General features: G+C 42.3%; 1 protein-coding gene across 4 annotated transcripts in view; it reads right to left on the reverse strand.

Annotated features, from left to right (window-relative positions):
- LOC129701593 (myosin-13-like) overlaps positions 1-23,519 on the reverse strand; it is a 125,631-nt gene that overhangs the window by 73,860 nt on the left and 28,252 nt on the right. For 3 of the 4 annotated variants that reach the window (XR_008724218.1, XM_055642873.1, XM_055642893.1), the window contains exons 4-10: positions 22,528-23,244; positions 19,848-19,907; positions 13,919-13,975; positions 11,925-11,996; positions 8,342-8,471; positions 5,900-6,039; positions 309-1,808 (exon numbers count right to left, since the gene is read on the reverse strand). Coding sequence is in view for 3 of the 4 variants with exons in the window: in XM_055642873.1 (XP_055498848.1) it covers positions 309-1,808; positions 5,900-6,039; positions 8,342-8,471; positions 11,925-11,996; positions 13,919-13,975; positions 19,848-19,907; positions 22,528-23,244 (2,676 nt within the window). In the remaining variant the exon portion in view is untranslated. The remainder of the gene's footprint in view (positions 1-308; positions 1,809-5,899; positions 6,040-8,341; positions 8,472-11,924; positions 11,997-13,918; positions 13,976-19,847; positions 19,908-22,527; positions 23,245-23,519) is intronic. The other variant, XM_055642879.1, reaches the window with a different exon arrangement.

Raw genomic sequence — 23,519 nt, forward strand, 5'->3', positions numbered from 1 at the left:
TTCCTTTTATTGAATGTGGGATTGATTAATTAAGATATTAATTTATAAAGGAAAGCTGGCATTTTTACCACACAGCAAATTATTCTTATTCAGATATGTTCCCTTCAAACTCTTATTTTATTAAAATATTTGGAAAACAGACTAATGAAGTAACTGGAAAATTACAGGAATAGCATAATTGATGTTTGATTAAAAGCATTCTTTTCAGCTTTGTAATTTAGGAAATAATGTCTCCCTCCCACTTTCCCCTCTGAACAATACTTTCTAACAATTTGGTTTTGTCAGAGTAATTAATGGTCTTTAAAAACCTCATTTTCTTCACAGCATGCTTCAACGATCATTCTCGTTCCATCATCGAGTTGGTTTTCATCATCTGCAATGTCTTTGAGCACCAAGGTTTTGTAATCATTAGATCTCCCAGCGATGTTCATGGCTGATGTCTCGGTCAATACATCATTAAGTTCAATATTCAGTTCCATCAGGTTTTTGCTTTGTTTCACTTCACACATTTGTTTGGCTTTGAACATCACCTTCCTGTCATCTCCACAGCTCGAATCTTCATGTAATAAATCATCACTTAGTTGCATTGAAATTGTCTTTAACTCACCTTGCTTGTGTTTTATCTCAGCATCTCCCTGGGCTTTCAACTCTTTAATTACATTTTCTTTCAACTTAGTGTTTTCATTTTCTAACTGGTTTATTTTGTTTTGTGCTGCAGTGTTCACAGTGAAGTAATCCTCCAGTTCATTTTCCAGTTCTTTGACTTTTCCTAAAAGACTTTCATTCTCTCCTGTTAAATGATGCATTGTTTGGTGAATTCTACTTGCCTTTTCATTCTCCACTTTAATTTTGTTCAGCAGGTGTTTATTCTCTTTCATCAACTGTTCAACTTCCTCTTTCATTTCTGCCACCACATTGGTCAGAGTTATTTCCTTGGATTGTACTTCTGATAATCTTCCCTTCATTTCCCCACTTTGCGTGCTCAGATTTTCAATACTTTGATGACACTCCATTAGTTTCTTTGCATTTTCCTGCTGCATTAAGTTGAATTTGTCTTCCATCTTCCTCTTGTCTTCTTCCAGTTGAGCCATTTTCTGCAAACTTTCCTCACTCCTCTCTTCAAACTCTGCTTCCACGTCTCGCTGGCTGGATTCCAATTTTGCAATCTCATTTAGAAGCTCTTTATTTCTCTTCTCCAAAACCTCATTTTCTTTCCTCAAGTTGTTTTTCATCGATTCTTCTTCCTGTATCTTCCCTTTTGCTATCGCTTCAAGTTTCTGAACCAGATGGTTCACTTCTCTTCCTGCGGCGTATAATTCATCCTCCAACTTGTTCTTCTCTTCTGCTGCCTCGAGTAACTGATTATTCACGCACTGCAAGCGATGATCCATCTCTGCCCGAAGTTCTCCTACCTCAGCTTCAAGACGTGCAATCGTTTCTGCAGTCACAATCTTTGCGACTACACTCCCGGGTTCTCTTTTCATGCTGCAAGGGGTATTTGGTCGCATGGATTCTGCTGCATCACTGTTACTGGAATCTGCATGTTTGGGTGCAGGCAGCAAGCTCAACTTTGCAATTTCCTGGCTCTCAGGCCCCAACTGATCAGACTGTGACTTATTAGTAATGGTATCTCCAGGGACGGGAGCATCATCGTCTAATTCCTTGGCCAGGGCTTCTCCACATTGCCTCTTCTCCTGTTTTACTATTAAGGGAGATGATAGGGCACAACCTGCCAATTGTCCCACTTCAAGGTCCAGGAGCAGGGCCAGTTCTCTCTGTGTCTCTGGGAGCTGAAGGACGGTTCTGACCTGAGATTAAGGCAATGGTAAATTAAGTATGGTTCTCACTATAGCAGGGACAACCAGGGAAGAGCACAGCATTCAACAAATACATATGGGTGATGTAACTTTCCTTCTTGATTTTAAATATCTTTGCAGTTGTACAGTTAAAATGGATTTGGTAGTAGTTCTATTTGAAAAAAGGATGCTGTTTTCTTTAAAGAGCACATCAGACTGATCAGCGTGGGGGGAACCGCCATGAGGCAGGGGAAAGGACAATGGAGGACCTGGCATGTGGGGGACCGCTGTGTGTGTGTGTGTGTGTGTGTGTGTGTGTGTGTGTGTGTGTGTGTGTGTGTGTGTGTGTGTGTGTGTGTGTGTGTGTGTGTGTGTGTGTGTGTGTGTGTGTGTGTGTGTGTGTGTGTGTGTGTGTGTGTGTGTGTGTGTGTGTGTGTGTGTGTGCGCGCGCGTGTGTGTGTGTGTGTGTGGGGGGGGGGAGTGGGGGAAGAAATATGGGCCTGCCGTGGGATATTTTTGTAACTTTGTAAGCACCGTTTATGTTGCGACTATTGCATACCTTGGATGTGCAAGCAAAGAATTTCACTTGACTGTGACTTGTCACGTGTGACAATAAAGTACTCCATTCCATTCTAGACTGCAGTGGATCGATTGAGGATCATTTACATTGTGGCCAATTGTACTCTTAATGCGTCCTCTTCCCTCCCCCACCCCCAACCAGAAGAAAGGACAGTTAATATGATGTTACACATGGGCTACTGTTGCCTGGAATTATTACACTATTCACCCATTATTCATTCATAAAGTCATACAGCACGGAAACAGGCCCTTCAGCCCAGCTTGTCGACTAAGGTACCCCATCTTCACTAGTCCCATCTGCCCGCATTTGGCCCACATCCCTCTAAACATTCACTATCCATGTACCTGTCCAAATGTCGATTAAATGTTATAGTTTAGGCCTCAACTAAATTATCTTATGACCCATTTCATATACATGCCAAAATCCCCAAACTATTTCAATGAATGCCTAATGTAACTCGAGTTGGTAAGCTACAGTTTTGTTAATTGTATATATATATTTGGGACAGGGAAGAGGTGTGTATTGGAGTGGGAGGAGATCGAGCAGATTCCCCAAAGATCTGAAACAGATTAAATCTGAGAGGTGGAGGTTATGGATGGATTGGAGTGGAAGGAGGAGAGGAAACAATTCTCTTTCCAAATTATTCAGATACAAGGTCATGGAGACATACATCATGAAATCAAGTCTCTTGATTAACCTAATCCACAATGACCATCAATCATTCATTTAGAATTCATTAGAAATAAATTTGCAGAGAATTGTGGACGTAACCCAGGCCATCACGCAAACGCATCTCCCTTCCATTGACTCTATCCACATTTCACACTGCCTCCGCAAAGCCATCAGCATAATCAAGGACCAGTCTCACCCTGGTCATTCCCTCTTCTCCCTTCTCCCATCAGGCACAAAAATTGGTTTACACATACATTCAGAGAGTTTCCTCCCAGCTGTTTTCAGGCAACTGACCCATCCTGACCTCCCAACTACCTCATTGGAGACCTTTGAACTATCTTTACTCGGACCTTATTTTGCACCAAAGGTTGTACCCTTTATCTGTACACTGTAGATGGCTTGGTTGTAATCATGTATAGCCTTTTCTTTGAACGGATAGCATGCAACAAAATACTTTTTACTGTACCTCTGTACACATGACAATAATAAACTAAACACTGATCATCCCTTAATCCCTTTTCTTTAATGTTCCCCATATTCTTTGGGATGTGAGAATGCTATGATTTTTTTTTCTTCAATACATTTCATATGTATATCACATATATTCATGGGGACACTAATGGTAGATTTGGAGGAAAGAACTGCAGATGCTAGTTTAAATCAAAGGTGGACACAAAATGCTCGAGTAAGTCAGCCGGACAGGCAGCATCTCTGGAGGAAAGGAATGGGTGACATTTCGGACTTCTTCAATCTGAAGAAGGTTCTTGACCCGAAACGTCACCATTCCTTCTCTCCAGAGATGCTGCCTGGTCCTTTGAGTTATTCCAGCATTTTGTGTTTACCCTGATGGTAGATTTGCTGGTCTCCTGGATGCTGTTCTTATTAATATATTAACACACCCAAGGACTGAGTGAGTTTTGAAAAGAATGTGAGAAACAGAATCACATGAGCTTCAATGGAGTGCAGGTGCCAGGACCCCAGTGAATTAAAGGGAGTGCAAGAACTAGGACTCCAGTGAGTGAAAGAGCACAAGAGAACAGGGTGTATGAGAGGGAGTGTAGGAACCAAGGCCCTGATTTGTGAAAGGAAGCATTGGAATCAGCACAGTGTGAGCTGAATGCTAAAACCATCAGGATTTCTGAGTATCAGATATAGAATTCTACAGTCAGTGCTGGGACTATTGAGGGGAATATGTAGGAAGGAACTGCAGATGCTGGTATAAATCAAAGATAGACACAAAATGCCGGAGTAATTCAGTGGGACAGGCAGACTGGAGAAACATAGAAATAGAAAATAGGTGCAGGAGTAGGTCATTCGGCCCATCGAGCCTGCACCGCCATTCAATATGATCATGGCTGATCATCCAACTCTGTATCCTGTACCTGCCTTCTCTCCATAGCCCCTGATCCCTTTAACCACAAGGGCCACATCTAACACCCTCTTAAATATAGCCAATTAACTGGCCTCAACTACCTTCTGTGGCAGAGAATTCCATAGATTCACCACTCTCCGTGTGAAAAATGTTTTCCTCATCTCGGTCCTAAAAGATTTCCCCCTTATCCTTAAACTGTGACTCCTTGTTCTGGACTTCCCCAACATCGGGAACAATCTACCTGCATCTAGCCTGTCCAACCCCTTAAGAATTTTGTAAGTTTCTATAGGATCCCCCCTCAATCATCTAAATTCTAGCGAGTACAAACCAAGTCTATCCAGTCTTTCTTCATATGAAAGTCCTGACATCCCAGGAATCAGTCTGGTGAACCTTCTCTGTACTCCCTCTATGGCAAGAATGTCTTTCCTCAGATTTAGGAGACCAAAACTGTACGCAATACTCCAGGTGTGGTCTCACCAAGACCCTGTACAACTGCAGTAGTACCTCCCTGCTCCTATACTCAAATCCTTTTGCTATGAATGCTAACATACCATTTCCTTTCTTCACTGCCTGCTACACCTGCATGCCTACCTTTAATGACTGGTGTACCATGACACCCAGGTCTCGTTGCATCTCCCCTTTTCCTAATCAGCCACCATTCAGATAACAGTCTACTTTCCTGTTTTTGCCACCAAAGTGGATAACCTCACATTTATCCACATTATACTGCATCTGCCATGCATTTGCCCACTCACCCAGCCTATCCAAGTCACCTTGCAGCCTCTTAGCACCCTCCTCACAGCTAACACTGCCCCCCAGTTTTGTGTCATCCGCAAACTTGGAGATGTTGCATTCAATTCCCTCGTCCAAATCATTAATATATATCGTAAATAGCTGGGGTCCCAGCACTGAGCCTTGCGGTACCCCACTAGTCACTGCCTGCCATTGTGAAAAGGACCCGTTTACCCCTACTCTTTGCTTCCTGTCTGCTAGCCAGTTCTCTATCCACATCAATACTGAACCCCCAATACCGTGTGCTTTATGTTTGTATACTAATCTCTTGTGGGACCTTGTCGAAAGCCTTCTGAAAGAGAAGGGATGGGTGACGTTTTGGGTCGAGACCTTTCTTCAGACACTTTGTGTCTATTGAGGGGAATATGTTAGAGAAGAAAAGCAAAACAAGCTTTCTACTTCTGTCTTTGTTCGTTCATTGTTGAGTTCTCCTTCTCAGCTGCAGAGTGTACAGTTAGTTGTGTGGCAAAATCCTGCTGAGCTGTATGCACCAACTCTTCCTCAAAGAAATAAACAACATTGATCTACTTTCCATTTCAGTCACTGATTTGAAATGAAAACCAGGTCTACATGGTGAAATATAAAATCCAGTTTTAAATACAGTAACTTAAAAAAAATTAAAAATCATACCATAAACACAAATTATACTCTTTATTTAGTTGTTATACTTTGAGAGATGTTCCTCACCTTCTCCACATCCCCTGTTCTAAGAATCTGAATTAGATCTGCCAACGTACACGAGTTTGCTTCAAGTAGTGGTATAAGACGCCCTTCTTTTACAGCCTCTGATAGTTTAGGGTAACCACAGGCACATTCCGAAGCCAGCTCTATTGGAAAGCACATAAAAGATACACTGATGTATTAGCCTATTTGTCAGATTAATTATACCATTTTCTTTCAAAATTTGGTGTCAAGATTTTCACTTTTTTTTGATTGGTTAATTTAGAATGAATATCCATGAAATGTTATATATATTGTAGTTAAATTGAATTTAGCTCATTTGGAATTAAATCCATAGTTGATTTCAAGGAAAGAAGATTAGATCCAGTTGTTGGTTTTCTGTGATCTCACATGACATTCAGACAGGAAGGTTAAGCAAGATATTCCATTAGACACTATGCAGGAATGAGAGCAGTGCAAGTGCAGGAGACAGCTGTCAGAAACCCACAACTTGCAGGGCAGTAACAGGGTTAAAAGGTAACACAGAGATCTGTGAAAAGTTTAAAAGCTGTCCTTATCAATTCTGCCTGTTTGAGCCTCAACTGACAATTATAACGGGCAGATTAAAAATAAAACAGAGGTTCAGATCTCACTTCCAAATTTAACCAAATATCTATTCTATATATATTACTAAAACTCTGTTCTTGACCGGTTTTGGCTTTCTGTGCTGCGGTTCTCGCCCCCCTCTACGCCGCCACCCTACGGCCGTCATCTTTCTCTCTCTGCCCCCCCTCTCGCTCTCTCTCCCCCCCTCCCCTCCCACGTGTACGGGCGGAGGGGGGGGACTTTGTGTGACCCATGCCGTCGATGAAACACGTTGAACAGAGATATTGGTCTAATATTTTAGCCACATTGATAAATCCCCATTCTCTCTGCTGCCCCTCTATGTTTGCGGTACTTTACGAAATTCAGAGGAAGAATTCAACCAGGAGGCATATGAAAAAATTAAACATTTGTTCTGAAAAAGACACATCTTGGAATTGGGAAATTCATCTTCTAAAAGATGGACACCCAACCTGTGAGGAAATGAGTGAAACTGTGGTGTTCAGATCACGCACTAGATAACGTCATTGGATCACACAGTTTAATGAATGTATGTGTGAGCAAAAGATCTAAGAAAATTGAATGGCCCAAGGAAATAGATAATGCAGACTCAAAGCCTACAACACTGATGTAATAGGTAAATTATGGACACCTTAGAAGATTTGTTGTTGCAAACTACACTCCTTTCTGCTTTCCAGTAAGAAAAGCATTGAGTTTAGCTATTTAACGTTGAACATCTCAAATGCACAGAAGTAATAACCAAATTACAATATTTACATTACATCTGGAATATATTCCTCTTTCTGTCATACATCAATTATTTTACCTATCAATACACAGTATGTATACTAGATCATGGCAAACATGTTCCTTTGTCCTGGGTGGTGGTCCATTTTAGTTAGCAGCAGCTTGTGAAAAATCCAAGGCTTCCAAGTATTTAGCTACTGTTATATATTAACTTGTTGGTCATTTGCCATTTCAGGTTTATTTTGCTTGCCTTATCGTTCAAATTCAATTTGGGTTTATTTTACGTTGATTTAAATTGAAATGCATTGTGGCGTACTGCACATTTATATTCTCGTCGACTGCCCTTCATTATGATCAATAAGCAGCTTTTGCTCTATACACACCTTTGGGGAATGACTGCAAAAGCCCAGCGTGTCATTTCAGACCATTCACCATTTCTCTGATTATCGCTCAGACTGATTTCTTTCATGAAAGGAAGGTAAGGTGGCATACATAAGAATTAACATATCGTTGATCTGAGCAAACTGAAGGTACTCATCAATGCAATATGTTCACTAGATAGTAAAAGATGAGCAGAAATCAAACGGTACCCCTGGGTCTCATCGTTACCGGGTCCCCCCCCCCCTTACTACATCCCCCCCAAATCATGTCCTCCCCCCATGGTCTCCTCCATTTATCTGTTTTGTAGTAAATGCCTACTATGTTCTGTGTGCTTAAGCAAAGCAAGAATTGCATTGTCCTATACAGGGACACATGACAATAAACTCACTTGAACTTGAACTTGAAACAGGAAAACTGAACTTTAAAAAAAAATAATGCATTCATAAGAAAGAAACTTTCTAACTGATTTATGAGGTGTGATTTGTGAAGCAAGGAATACATAATTCAGCTGTCTGAACAAATCTGTATGGTAACTCAAATCTCACTGTACCAATAAATGAAACAAGAACTTGAACTTGAAATCTGAAAGCTCTTGTACCAAAATTCTGACAAGATTGGACATGGTTTTGCTGATGTCATCTACGTCAACTAAAACAAATTCTTATTGAGCCGTTATCTTTCTCAACAAAAGAGTTACTGAGTAAAGGTGTCGAGAGGTTTCATAATGCAATGTCTCACTTGCAAGAATCATGGCTTCTTGAACACATTGTCCAATGGAGGGAGTTTGAGTGTTCTTGTTCCGAGCTGAATCAAACACAGCTGTCCACTTCTGCTGCATTAACTCTTCTCGAAATAAGATGTCTCCGTTCTGTTGGGAACCAAAATGTTTGCGTTGATAAATGCATTTTCTCAGAGGTTTAAAATTACATCTTAAATCAAATGTTCTGCTCACCTAATTAACTCAAATAAATAACACTTAGCTAACACTCAAATGATCAAGAAAATTAGCAATCAGGAACAAAGACTGCACATAAACAAAACCTAGTCAGTCACTCAATCTTCTTCCAAGAGTCTGCCAGTTTCAATGGCCATCCAAAAACCTATCACCCAGTTAAAACTGGTTGGAAACAACTTTAGACATTTCTCAAGTTATGAATATTTGATTTAGAAATTGTGAATGATGACATTGACTTTTTAGTATGCATAACAATAATTAACCACATTATTTTTTTGCTACTACAAAGAGCACAGTTTAGTCTTTTGAAAAATTCCTCCTTTAGTTCTTAGTAATTGATGTCAATGACAATACCAGCAGTTATTGCCCTTCCCTGGTTGTCCTTGAGAATCTGGTCGTGGATTAATCTCTTCCTTTTGAACCACTGTTTCGTGCTCAAGAGAGCTAACGTCAGTGACAGAATTAATTCTAAATACACAAAAGACTGCAGACGCAGGAAGCTTGAGCAAAAGCTAAAGTCCTGGCGAACACTACTGGTTAGGCAGCATCCTTGGAGTGAAATGTACAGATGACAATTTGGGCCGGGGCCCTTCTTTAGACTGATGGAGTTGGGCTACTCTCCAGAGTCCTCCTGCTTACTTCTTCAGTGGGGAATTTAATTATCTAACTCCTGTTACTGGCCACTAGACCAGGGAGGGAGAGCAGTCAGACATCCAATAGTGGTGGAGTGTGATGCGAAAAATATCACAGCAAAGGTAACGCAATTGATTTGATCTTTGAGCAAAACAATATTACAGTAATCTACCAGATTATCATAAAACCTCTGATTCATTTTTATCGCATTACGGGGGAAATATGTGATCATAACCTAATCTGGCCTAAATATAACTGTGACCATGACAACATGGTTGACTCTTAACTGTCTTGGAATAGCTTGTAGCAATGTTACAAAATTTTGAGATTTAAAAAATCAAGTCTGTAATTTATCCCATCAGATAAAGCATAAACATAAGTTTAATTTGACACCTAATTCACTTTCATATGTCGTATTTAAAAAGTTATGGCCATTTTCATACTCGGAAATTAGCATCTTGTTCCCTATTGATTTTCTATGGACATAACAAAAAAGCTGTGATCATGGGCAGTCAAAAGGCCATAACCTTCTTAAAAATTAAGAGAACTGAATGAAATTTTCAGTTATCGTAGATTGAACCATTCTGAAACAAACATAAAATAATCTAACTTGGATGAACTGAAATTAAAGCATATAATTAGTTAGTTACCCAAGTGTAGCAAATTTCAAACTTCAATTACTAGATCTAAACATCTATCCATTTCTTAATAAATGATTAACGTTTTTAAATAGCCCAAGTGTCCAAATAATATTCATAAATATTTCACAATAAAACATGATTTTAAAATCTCATTTACATTAATTTATAGGCCAAATGGAAAGAATTTAGTGTTCAATTGCTGTAAATTAAAGTCCATTTTAAAATCAGCTTTCTAGTGGGATCCTGTGAACACGCTGGTTTAGAACGTTCACATTGCAGTGGATTTGTCCCTCAAATGCCCAGAAAAATACTGCGGGATATAAAGAGCCCAAAATTAGCTACTCGCTATAGAAAACTTTATATACAGGGTTCTTAAGAAGCCCCTTTTAATGTAAAAATAAGGTACATATCTTTAATTGTTTGCTTTATAAAACCCTGGGGCTGCGAGAGGTCGCGGGTTTAGAGAGTGATTTTTAAACTATTATAACTATTATACAAGGCCATAAAAACTAATAATACCTTTTGCGACGGGGTCTTTCAGCGATTTTTCGTTAATGATTTACCAGGCTGAACATTTTCGATTGCAACAGCCTAGTAAAAATCGCGTTTTAAACCCGCCCCCTCTAAACAGCGCCAAAATCACAAACACGGGGTGGGGCAGATTCTCAGCCACGATTCAGGTAGGTTTTGTAACATACCTATAGCTTGGCAAGCTGCTCAGGTGAAGGAACCACAATGAGTAATAATTACACTGGATTAACCACAAGACCCTCTGCCAACCACTGCCCCACCCTGAGTTTTGATCTCAGGATATGACTCAAAGAAGACACAACTAGACCTGCTAATCATATAAAAAGCATGTCACTGATATTTGATTTGCCAACAAAGTCGCCAAGCAACAGTCAGCCTTAGCCATTCACACCCAATCATATATTCCAGCCAAACTCACTGATTTATTGGAGTAGCCCGTCTCATCACAGCATAGTTCCAGCAGAGAATATGGTACGGAGACTTAGTCCTTGAATAATGTACCCTTTGGCACACTGTTCAAAGAACGTCTCGGTACCATTCAGAAAATATGAGCAAGGAAACCTCTTACTGATGACCTTATCATCTCTTACCCATTCTCAGCCGACTGATCAGTATTTTCCCATGGTTGAAGCAATGGGATGCCCTAAATGGGGGACAGGATCATAAATAATGGTTGGAAGCATCACCATTCACTGCGGTGGATGGGTGCCCATGGATAAGGCTATCAGCAATGCACTGTGGGAGCAGTACCTGGAAATAAGATGCCAGCCTATTGCGAGTAGGAGATAAAAGTCCAAGTGTGCTAAGAATCAGTGTGACTAATTTCGAATGGAATATACCATCCTCAAAAATACAAGGCTGAAGCATCAGCACAGTGGGGCAGCTGGTATAAGCTGTTACCTCACAGTACCACAGACCTGGGTTCGATCCTGACTTTGAATGCTGTCTGTGTGGATTCTGCGAGTTCTCCCTGTGACCACGTGGGTTTCTTCCAGGTGCTCTGGTTTCCTTCCACATTCCAAACACTTGTGGGATCATAGGTTAATTGGGCTCTGTACACTGCCCCCAGTCTGTGGGGAGTGGATGAAAAAGTGGGATAGCATAGAACTACTGTGAACGGGTGTCGGCACGGACTCAGTGGGCCAAAGGGCCCATTTCAATGCTGTATCACTAAACTAAATTAAACATTCACAACTATATTTAGCCTCAAGTGCCGTGGAAATTATCTGCCTTGGCTTCCTCCTAAGATTAGCACTTTGACCAATGTCAGTTTAGGCCAATTTGATTCATTTTTAATTGTTATCAAGGAATGACTGAGTGTGTGGATGCAACAAAGGCAGTGGCCACAGGCAGCATCTCAGACATAGCGCCTTGGTGCAGTGTGATTTGATATTAGTCATGCCTCTCTTCAAATTACCAGCAGACCCACAACAATACATTGCTGTCGCTGACTGCATTTAAAACACAAATCGATAATACATCACGTATCTGAATTGTTAAAACATGACAAATGCTTTTTTAAAATTAGAAAGTGCATTGACTGGGTTCAGTGTTGTTTTACCTGGAGCTGAGATCGTAAGTGGGTCAAAGAGTTTTTGAGGTCTCTGTATCTGCCGGGTGAGCTCTCATCTTCCTAAGGGTGGAAAGAAACAGAACATCTAATTAACTGACAATTGAATGCTTCACTCATAATGATTTGCTTCGCAAAAATGGAGTAATATAATTTTACTCTTCTAGATTTCTTACCCCCACCGTCTGCAATCAGTCAGAAGAAACATAGAAACATAGAAATTAGGTGCGGAGGAGGCCATTCGGCCCTTCGAGCCTGCACCGCCATTCAATATGATCATGGCTGATCATCTAACTCAGTATCCCGTACCTGCCTTCTCTCCATACCCTCTGATCCCCTTAGACTCAATTAGGCCACATCTTAAATATAGCCAATGAACTGGCCTCAATTACCCTCTGTGGCAGAGAGTTCCAGAGATTCACCACTCTCTGTGTGAAAAAAGTTCTTCTCATCTCGGTTTTAAAGGATTTCCCACTTATCCTTAAGCTGTGACCCCTTGTCCTGGACTTCCCCAACATCGGGAACAATCTTCCTGCATCTAGCCTGTCCAACCTCTTAAGAATTTTGTAAGAAGGGACCCAACTGGAAAAGTCACCGATGCATGTTCACGACAGATGCTGCCTGACCTGCTGAGTTACTCCAACATTTTGTGTCTTTGCTTGGAGTAATTTTGATGTTTTAATTTAGTTAAGAGTTACAGCGCAGAAACAGGCCCTTCGGTTCGGTATCGAGGCCACACCGATGAATGGTCCCTGTATGCTGGCACTATCCTGCACACTAGGGAAAATTTACAAACTTTACCAAAGCCAATTAACCTAAAAACCTGTATGTCTTTGAAGCGTTAAAGGAAACCGGAGTACCCAGGGAGAACGTACAAACTCCATACACATAGCACCCGTAGTCAGGATCTAACCTGGGTCTCTGGCGTTGTAAAGGGCCTGTCCCACCAGCATGCAACTGCATGCGGCAAGTGCGACCTAACGTGGTCGCTTGAGCTGTACGGCCTCGCGGGGCCGGTCCCACTTCCATCCGCAGAGCCGTCTGGAGCTGGTCCCGACATCATACTCACCAAACAGCTGGACAGGAGGCGGGCCGATTGAATTTGGACGTCGCACGGCGTCGGGCGGTTACGTCAACAAGCAACGGCACACCGGGCGGTGATGTCATCGCGCAACGCCACGCGCTAGGTGTACGCTGTCAAAACGCTGCATAACGGCGTCAAGACGCTGCGTACACCCGTCGAGGCGGTGCGTACGTACGGCCGGCCTCAATGCGGCTGCTGGCCGACAGGCCGTTGCCGCGCGGGATTTTTGGACCGTGTCAGTTTTTCGGAGCCCCGCACGAGCCCTGCACAACTCCATATGGCTCCGGCGATCGAAGTGGGACCGGCCCCGCGAGGCCGTACGGCTCAAGTGACCACGTTAGGTCGCGCTTGCCGCATGCAGTCACATGCTGGTGGGACGGGCCCTTTAGGCAGCAACTCGATGGCTGTGCCACCCTGTTGCCCAATGTTTACTTTTTTTTTTGGTATGATCTATTCAAAGTTTCAGTTACATATTCTGGAGGAGACATTTGCAAGATTATATTAGTGCTAAATACTGATAACTCAGCACAACTCATTTAATATAACTCTGTTTTTCGGCATGCCGCACAATTTTAGAACTTAGAACAGTACAGAACAGGTACAGGCCCTTTGGCCCACAATGTCTGTGCTGAACGCAAAACAGTCTCTGATTGAAGTACTTATTTAAATTACATGAGAAAGGTGCAATGTGAATTAAATTGCTGTCTTTATTACTGAGTTGCTTTTAGTAGAAACCGTGAAAACTCATTGGATACAATCTCCCCAACGGTCTTCCCACTGGTATCTAGCACTGCTCCGTGTGTGATAGCTGATATATCCGAGGAGGTTCAGACTCTTTCTCCCCAAAGATTTTAAGCTGCCTGTTATTAAACTAAGGCTAAGCAAGTGTTTGAATGTTTACCATATGTTGAAACACTGCGTTGCAAAGACTGCTCAGATGTTTATACTTTGAAGATGCCTGAAGTGGAAAAAAAATAATTATTTTAATAATTGCTACTAAAACAGAGAGGGCTGTGCTTTCTCACACAGCTCCCTGTGAGAAAATGCTTTACTTACAAAGCTCATTTTATACATGTATATAAAGCAGCTGACACCGACTTAAATCAGCAAGACATGAAAGCTTGTTATTGAAATTTGCAACAACCACTCAATACCACTCATCTCTCAGGTTTAACAACAGCCTAATGATCCAATGGGATCCCACTTCTGGCCACATCTTCCCATCTCCACCCCTTTCTGCTTTCCGCAGAGACCGTTCCCTCCGCAACTCCCTGGTCAACTCGTCCCTTCCCACCCAAACAACCTTCTCCCCAGGTACATTCCTCTGCAACTGTAGGAGATGCAACATCCGTCCCTTTACCTCCCCCCTCGACTCCATCCAAGGATCCCGACAGTCTTTTCAGATGAGGCAGAGGTTCACTTGCACCTCCTCCAACCTCATCTACTGTATCTGCTGTTCCAGATGTCAACTCCTGTACATCGGCGAGACCAAGCAAGGCTCGGCGATCGTTTCACTGAACACCTCCGCTCAGACCGCCTTAACCTTTCATAGCAAAAGGTTTTGAGTATAGGAGCAGGGAGGTTCTACTGCAGTTGTAAAGGGTCTTGGTGAGACCACACCTGGAGTATTGCGCACAGTTTTGGTCTCCAAATCTGAGGAAGGACATTATTGCCATAGAGGGAGTGCAGAGAAGGTTCACAGACTGATTCCTGGGATGTCAGGACTGTCTTATGAAGAAAGACTGGATAGACTTGGTTTATACTCTCTAGAATTTAGGAGATTGAGAGGGGATCTTATAGAAACTTACAAAATTCTTAAGGGGTTGGACAGGCTAGATGCAGGAAGATTGTTCCCGATGTTGGGGAAGTCCAGGACAAGGGGGTCACAGCTTAAGGATAAGGGGGAAATCCTTTAAAACTGAGATGAGAAGAACTTTTTCACACAGAGAGTGGTGAATCTCTGGAACTCTCTGCCACAGAGGGTAGTCGAGGCCAGTTCATTGGCTATATTTAAGAGGGAGTTAGATGTGGCCCTTGTGGCTAAGGGGATCAGAGGGTATGGGGAGAAGGCAGGTACGGGATACTGAGTTGGATGATCAGCCATGATCATATTGAATGGCGGTGCAGGCTCGAAGGGCCGAATGGCCTACTCCTGCACCTAATTTCTATGTTTCTATCTTCTGGCTGCTCAGCACTGTAACTTCCCCTCCCAATCTGACCTTTCTGTCCTGGGCCTCCTCCATTGTCAGAGTGAGGCCCAGGACAAATTGGAGGAGCAGCGCCTCATATTTCACTTCGGTAACATACACTCCAGCAGTATGAACATTAACTTCTCGAACTTCAAATAGCCCTTGCTTTCCCCCTCTCTCCATCTCCTCCCCTTCCTAATTCTCCCACCAGTCTTACTGTCTCCGACTACATTCTATCTCTGTCCAGCCCCCTCCCCTGACATCAGTCTGAAGAAGGGTCTCGACCCACAACGTCACCCATTCCTTCTCTCCAGAGAAGCTGCCTGTCCTGCTGAGTTACTCCAGCATTTTGTGTCTACCTTCGATTTAAACCAGCATCTGCAGTTCTTTCCTAAACAGCCTGATGAATTCTGTGCTTAACTGATGACAAGAGCACAGACAATGAGTCTGCTATATCCCTTACTTGCTATAGTCATTCAAGTCGAGTTTATTTTCATTTGCATAAGTACAGTTGGTTTTAAGGAATATCTTAAAGGAGGAAAGAGAGATAGAGTGATTTACTGAGGAAGGGATTTTGTTGTTGAAGCGTTGACTGTTCATATTGGAGAGTTTCAAACAGAGCATGTGTCAGAGTTTGAGGAATATAGTATCTTGGAAGATTCTAGACAAGCCAAAGGCAAGATGTCGAAACAAAGAACTGCAGATGCTGGTCTCTACCAAAGATAGACACAACCTGCTGGAGTAACATAGGGAGTCAGGCAGCATCTCTGGAGAAAACAGATGGGTGACGTTTCCTGTTGGAACCCGTCTTCAGACTGGAGAAAAAGGATGGGTGACGTTTCGGGTCGGGTTCTTCTTCAGCCAGAGTCTGAGAGAGACTGAGAGAGTCTGAAGAAGGGTCCCGACCTGAAACGTCACGCATACCATTTCTCTAGAGAAGCTGTTTGACCCGCTGAGTTACTCCAGCATTTTGTGTCTATCACAAGTCAAAGCCAAGTCGGGTTTCTTGTTGTCTGTGCAAGTACATAGAAACATAGAAACATAGAAATTAGGTGCAGGAGTAGGCCATTCGGCCCTTCGAGCCTGCACCGCCATTCAATATGATCATGGCTGATCATCCAACTCAGTATCCCGTACCTGCCTTCTCTCCATACCCCCTGATCTCCTTAGCCACAAGGGCCACATCTAACTCCTTCTTAAATATAGCCAAAGAACTGGCCGAGAGTTCCAGAGATTCACCACTCTCTGTGTGAAAAAAGTTCTTATCATCTCGGTTTTAAAGGATTTCCCCCTTATCCTTAAGCTGTGACCCCTTGTTCTGGACTTCCCCAACATCGGGAACAATCTTCCTGCATCTAGCCTGTCCAACCCCTTAAGAATTTTGTAAGTTTCAATAAGATCCCCTCTCAATCTCCTAAATTCTAGAGAGTATAAATCAAGTCTATCCAGTCTTTCTTCATAAGACAGTCCTGACATCCCATGAATCAGTCTGGTGAACCGTCTCTGAAATCCCTCTATGGCAATAATGTCCTTCCTCAGATTTGGACATCTGACAGAATTGATACATGGGTTCATGGTTACACCATGAAAGGGACAGTGAAAAGGCCACTGCGAGGAACTGGCAGCACCTGTGCACAAGTTGCCAGGCCACACAGGCACAAATGTCTCTCATATCACATCATGTCGGGATGTGAGGGAAGCTGTTCACACTCTTTGATCTGCTGCATGTTCAATGGCCAGCAATCGCCATTGAGCCTAGCCTATTGCTCAGGAGTAGTTTCTGGGCTGGGGAATGATGAACGGTAAAATTAAAAAGAAGGGGTTTCTGCAGGATTGGTTTCAGCAATAATGTCACCACTATTAGAGCTGCAGCCTCATGGCAACAACGACCCAATCCAATCCAGACTTCGGGTGCTGTCTGTGTGGGGTTCGCAAGCTCTCCCTATGACTGTTTGGGTTTCCTCTGGGTGCTCTGGTTTCCTACCACAGCGCTAAGATGTGCAGGTTGGAAGTTTAATTGCCCAGTGTAAATTGCCCCTATTGTGTATGTGACTGGGAGAGACTGGGACAGTTGATGTGAATGTGGGGAGAATAAGATCGGGATTAATGCAGGATTCATGGGAATAGGTGGTTGGCACACACTCAATGTGGCAAAGGACATTCTTCCATGCTGTATGAATCCATGATTCCCTGCGGAATTTCCAACATGATCGAATGGTCTGTTTGTATACGGAGCAGTCATTGGAATATCTGAGGACATAGGTTCAAGGTGAAGAGGGAAAGATTTAATAGGAATCTGAGGGGTAACTTTTTCACAGAAAGGGAGCATGGAACAAGCTGCCAGAAGAGGTAGTTGAGACAGGGACTATCCCAACATTTAGGAAACAGCTAGATTGGTACATGGATCGGACAGGTTTGGAGGGACATGGACCAAACGCGGGCAGGTGGGACTAGTGTAGCTGGGACATTGTTGGCCGGTGTGGGCAAGTTGGGCTGAAGGGCCTGTTTCCACACTGTATCATTCTATGACTGTATAACTATATCTGGAAATGGCTAGCATTTACCATACTGGCTTGGATACACCATTGAGTCCCACATCTCAAAATTAAATTGCCTTGCTTCTTACCCAAGACCCGGTGCATGGGCAAATCATTACGGTGGAAATGCCAGGAGATTGCAGCAATTCATCAGGTTCCCAGCATATAAAATAATAATGGCAAGGGCTGGCGACCACACCAGGTTCCTGGCAGGGTAGTGACAGACAGAGTGGATGTTGCTTTTATAGGAAATCTTACCCATCCCACTGTGGTCAAAAATCACTATTATATATCAGAGTTCTGTGTGGAAACATTATAGATACCAGTTCCATTGCACACGAGTGTAAAGATTTTACATTCAATCTCTAAAAAAAAGACACTCTAGGTCTCCAGTTGATAAAGAGGATGATTCAGAATTTCAAGAAAGCAAGGATGCTGGTTAAATATGAACGACTACACCTTAGCCCTCACGTTATCGAAGGACGGCAGAAAGTCTTTATGACAAGCAAAGGGTTTTCCTCGGTGGCCCAATTATTACTTATCTCACAGTTAACATCATGCAGGATGATCAGCTTGAGGTCATTAAGCTGTCTGGTTTCTCTGATGCCTTAAAAACTGTGCTGTGCCAATACTAATCCCTCAGTGAACAGCATTTAAACAGATTATTAATATCAGATTATCAGTTGGAGGATAAGATGCCACATTTCCAACATAGCAGTGCTTTCATTACATGTGCCCTTGATAAACAAGATTGACAAGCCAGACATAAATATATTTTATTTCTTTCATATTGGTGAATAGGAGATATTAAAGCCATTCTTCACTGTGGCAGTTTAGACTTCTTCCTGCCTTGTATTCTATATGTAATTACAGCTCCCAGTACACATTAGATTTGAAGTTGATCCAAGACATAATCCTTCCCAACTCTTCCTAATATTGTCGAACTGGATAGCATCACAGTAAAATCACCTCACAGGCCACATTAAAACTTGCACATTCCAACATTCATTCATGTAGTTTTAAAATCAATATCCTCAATTTCAAATCCACCCATGTCCTCTCCTTCCTTCTTCCTCTAATTTTCTCCAGCCCTAGAATTTTCCAAGACACCATATTCCATAAACTCTGGCCTCTCGCACATACTCTGTTTAAAACTCCACACCATTAGCAGTCAAGCCTGCAATAACCAAAATCCTATTCTCGTTAAATCTCTCCACCTCTCTTTCCTCTTTTAGGGTAGTTGAGACATTCCTTAAAACCAACAAGCATTTTGATCACTTACCCGAATATCTCCTTTTGTGTCTGAATGACACAAATTATCTGACAGTGATCCTGTGAAGGTCCTTGAGGTGTTTAACCACCTTAATTGTGCAAATTGCCCTGATTGTTTAATCCCATGAAAACACAACTGGAGATTTTGAAGACTGTTATACCCACAATATAATGTGCTTGAACTACAGAACCCAATACTAACCACTGGAGCTAGAGATGCAGAAATCTACAAATTAACCTGTCATGGAGAGAAAGAATTGTTAATCATTGGAACCTATTTTTGCTTGGGAATGCAGAGGAAAGTTTTTGCTCGAGAACATGTAGCAGATTACTTGTGCAGATCAAGAGCAAACAAATGGCAATGTGACAATGAGCATTGGTTTCAGCAAAGGGATAGATATTCATGTTTATACTTATCGTCAGGATAGGTGTAGAATCCAGACAGCCTAAAGGTTTCCCATGTGACATTGGCATCAGGATAGCAGAAAGAACTACTTTAAATAGAGCTGTTCTGTTGTTACATAGATCCATTGCAGTCAAGGTGTTGTTCTTCACATTTAACCAGCATGTTCATTTTAGTCTGGACTTCATGTCTGGCTCATCCAATCAAAAAATTTGTTAAAGGGCTGAATAAATAATTCCATTTGCATTATTAACTTTATGTAGCTAAACTTGCAACGTTGAGCTCCGTATTAGAAACAGTAGTGCGAAGTAGGCTTACGGCAAAACTGTAGATTCCCTTACCTCATCCTCAACCTTATTTTCAAGTGACTGAAAATTACAATGTCAGAAGAATTTCTCAAGTAGAAAAAGACGGGCTAGTTGTTCTCACCTCCAGTATAAAGGCCTCCTCTGGTATTACATCTGAACTGAGCTGGAGTTCAGAGTTCTGCTAGAATTTAAAAATAAAATGGCAATATGAGCACTCAGCCTTTTTCAGACAAGCAGAATGATTGAGATAGAGGCAGAGATTTGCATGTGTATTGTAAACCTCGCAATGAAGCTTCCTTACAAAGACAGTCCCTCAAAACGGAAAACCAAGAGATTGCAGATGCTGGAATCTTGAGCAAAAAACAAAGTGCTGGAGGAATATCAGCAGGTCAGGCAGCATCTGTGGAGGAAAATGGACAGATGACATTTCGGGTCACCTGACTGATTGAGAGTGACTTGCTTCCAGCTCCAGATCTGTGAGCTCTGTGGTGGCTAAAGAGTTCTCTGTGGGATAGGCAGGACTTGCCATAGGTGGGTCAGACAGTGTTTGACAGGTGGGTGGGAGATTGCTAGGGGTGTTCTGTACCCCTGTACTGATCGCACAGGATTTCTGCATGTTCCAACCATATGTGGTCAAGGAACTTGGTTCTGTCTTGAATGCTCCTTTTCCAGTCATGGATCATGGATTTGCATAAGTCAACGGGTCAGTCTTTAACCTCTCCCATCTTATAATTCACCGCTGCTCCATGACTTGTTTTTTGTGCCACCCATCCTACCTCATTCATCTGTCGCAGCGTAGGTGCAGGAAAATTACTACAAGGGGATCATCATGGTAACACAGCATCAGTGGTAGCTTCATGAAGCTTTGAATGGCGTGTCATTCATTTGTCAATGTATGCTGTTACATTTCCTCTTGTTAAAAATTCCCTTCAAGTTCCAGCCTCATATTTTGACCTTAATTAGTTACAAAATGTGTCTATCCTTCTTCCAGTAAATTATTTTGCTATCCCCTCCTCCTGACAATTTCTGTCACATTCCAACAACGCTGGTGGTAAAAATAAACCATGTCGCAATTAAGACATCTCGGTTTCCAGCTCCTGTTGCCAAGAAGTTCAAATCTACTCAGGGGCGACATAACAGTGCAGCTAGTCAGGATGGTGCATGGGATGGATGGAAGAAGATAATACGTTATTGCCTTCCATCACAGTGCGCTGTGGTGGATGTTTATGTTAATTTTTATGTGGTTATGTGAGTCGTTGCTTTGTTGGTATGACTGTAAGGCAAATCAAATGCCTTGTATGTTTTTACACACTTAGCTAATAAATTAATTACAATTACAATTCACAGCTCTAATGATCTAGATTCAATCCTGAGCTCAGGTGCTCTCTGTGTGGTGTTTGCACCATCTTCCTGTAATCAGGTTTCCTCCCACATCCCAAACACATGCAGGTTGATGGGATTATGTTCAGCACAGGCATTGTGAGCCGAAGGACCTGCTTTTGTGCTGTACTGTTCTAGGTTCTATGTTGTATGATGGGTTAATTGGCCACTGTAAATTTGTAAATGGCCCTCATGTGTCGAGGTGCGGTGTACTCTGCCATGGGGAGGAGTGTGTTTGGGGGGAATTAGAGGGGGCAATTCATTGAATTGTGGGAATATGAAAGAGTAGGATTAAAAGTAAGTCTGAAAAAAAGGAACCATATACACTCTACTTTGGGAGCATCTAATTAGACTAAGCAGATAGTCTTATTTTTCATACAGTGGAATCTAACTAATCCAGGTTACGTTTTACAATCAAATAAACATTTCCATGTGATTAAGAACTAAATTAAAAGTTAAAAATAAGAGTTTACCCCGGTTATTTCAAAATTGTATTTACTTAATGCCATTTGAACAAAACAAAACTACTCTAGACTGGGTACTGGAGATACTAGAGGGCATAGCTTTAAGGTAAGAGAGGCAACATTTAAAGGGTACACAAAAATGCTGGAGAAACTCAGCGGGTGCAGCAGCATCTATGGAGCGAAGGAAATAGGCAACGTTTCGGGCCGAAACCCTTCTTCAGATCTATGGAGCGAAGGAAATAGGCAACGTTGCCTATTTCCTTCGCTCCATAGATGCAGCTGCACCCTCCAGTATTTTTGTGTACCTTTGATTTTCCAGCATCTGCAGTTCCTTCTTAAACAACATTTAAAGGGGATGTGCGGGACAAGGTTTTTACAGAGGGAGGTGAGTGCCTGGAATGCACTGCTGGGGATGAAGCATATACGCAAGTGGCATTTAAAAGACTTTTGGATAGGCATAGAGATATGCAGGGAATAGAGGGAATGTAGAAACAAAGAACTGCAGATGCTGGTTAATATGCAAAAGGACAAAGTGCAAGAGAAGCTCAGCGGGTCAGGCAGCATTTCTGAAAAGCATGGATAGTAATATGGGTTATGTGCAGGTAGATAGGTGCTGGCCTTGGCATTATGTTCAGCACAGACATTGTGGGCCGATGGACCTGCTCTTGTGCTGTACTGTTCTAGGTTCTATGTTGTATGCAAACATCTAAGCAAACAGTTTGCACCAAGTTGGCGAATGAACAAGTTCTGGGATGCTATCAAATACCAGGATTACTACAGCAGGTAATAATCATTTCACAAAGATGAGAGATAGAGAGAAACATACAAAATTGTGAATTTAACTTTTTGGAGTCAAGGCTTCCCTTTAAAGTAACAAAAGTTAATTTGAAACATTACAAACAACAACAAACCAATCTCACTTGGAGGTATTTCCCATTTTGCAGCATCGGTACTTACTGATGAGGTTGTATTCATTCCACTCTTGTCCTGCACAATATTCTCCAGTTTATCTTCACCTTCCAGCACATTCAGGTTGTTTTCTTGTTCCTGTAAATCATTCAGTTCTTTTCTGAGCTTCGCATTCTCTTCCTCCAAATCCTCCATCTGCTCCTGCAGGCTGCTCTCCGATAGCTTCAGTTCATGGATCCGCGAGCGGAAATCTTCCAGTTTGTGTGTGAGGAAGCTCTCATTGTCTTCGGCACGTTGAAGCCTTTCTAGGAGCTGGTCCTTTTCCTGGTTATTTGCCTCGTCTTTTTCCAAAAGGTTCCTCAGGTCAACCTGGAGGATGAGAATCTGCTCTTTAATTTGGTCCGCTCCACCCAACAGGCAACTTTCCATGTTGTTGAGATCTGGATCGTGCTCTGAAAGATCCTTACTCCTCCCGGAGTGCGCTTTCTCCAGTTTTGTAAACTTTGCTGTAACTTGTTGTAGCTCAGATTTCAGGACAATACTGAGAGCATTTAGATCAATTTTTTCCCTCTCCAGTTTGAAGTGCTGGTCCTGCAAGGACTGTTCACGTTCTCTCAGCTTCACCATCAGGTGCTGATGCCTTTGTTTGTAGTGCTCAAAGTAGTCGGACTGCTTGTTCATCTCATCCTCCTTCATCCTCAACTGGTTCTGCAAACGCCACACTTTACCCTTTAGAATCTCTTCAGCCCTCTCTTTTTCTGTAAGCTTTAAAGAAGTGCATTATAATTATTGATCATAGAACTCAGCACCAAACATCTGCGGTAAATACCATACAGCGTGGAAACAGTCCCCTCACCTCAACTTGCCCACATTGACCATCATGGCCCATCTACATTAGATCTATCTGTTTGCATTGGCCCATATCTCTCCAAATCTGTCCCATCCATGTACTTGTCTAAATGTTTCTTAAACATTGGGATAGTACCTGCCTCAACTATGAACTACCTACTCCGACAGTTCATTCCAGACACCCACCACCC

Source organism: Leucoraja erinacea, chromosome 1 (genome assembly GCF_028641065.1).
Source record: "Leucoraja erinacea ecotype New England chromosome 1, Leri_hhj_1, whole genome shotgun sequence".
NCBI classification, from domain to species: Eukaryota; Metazoa; Chordata; class Chondrichthyes; order Rajiformes; family Rajidae; genus Leucoraja; species Leucoraja erinaceus.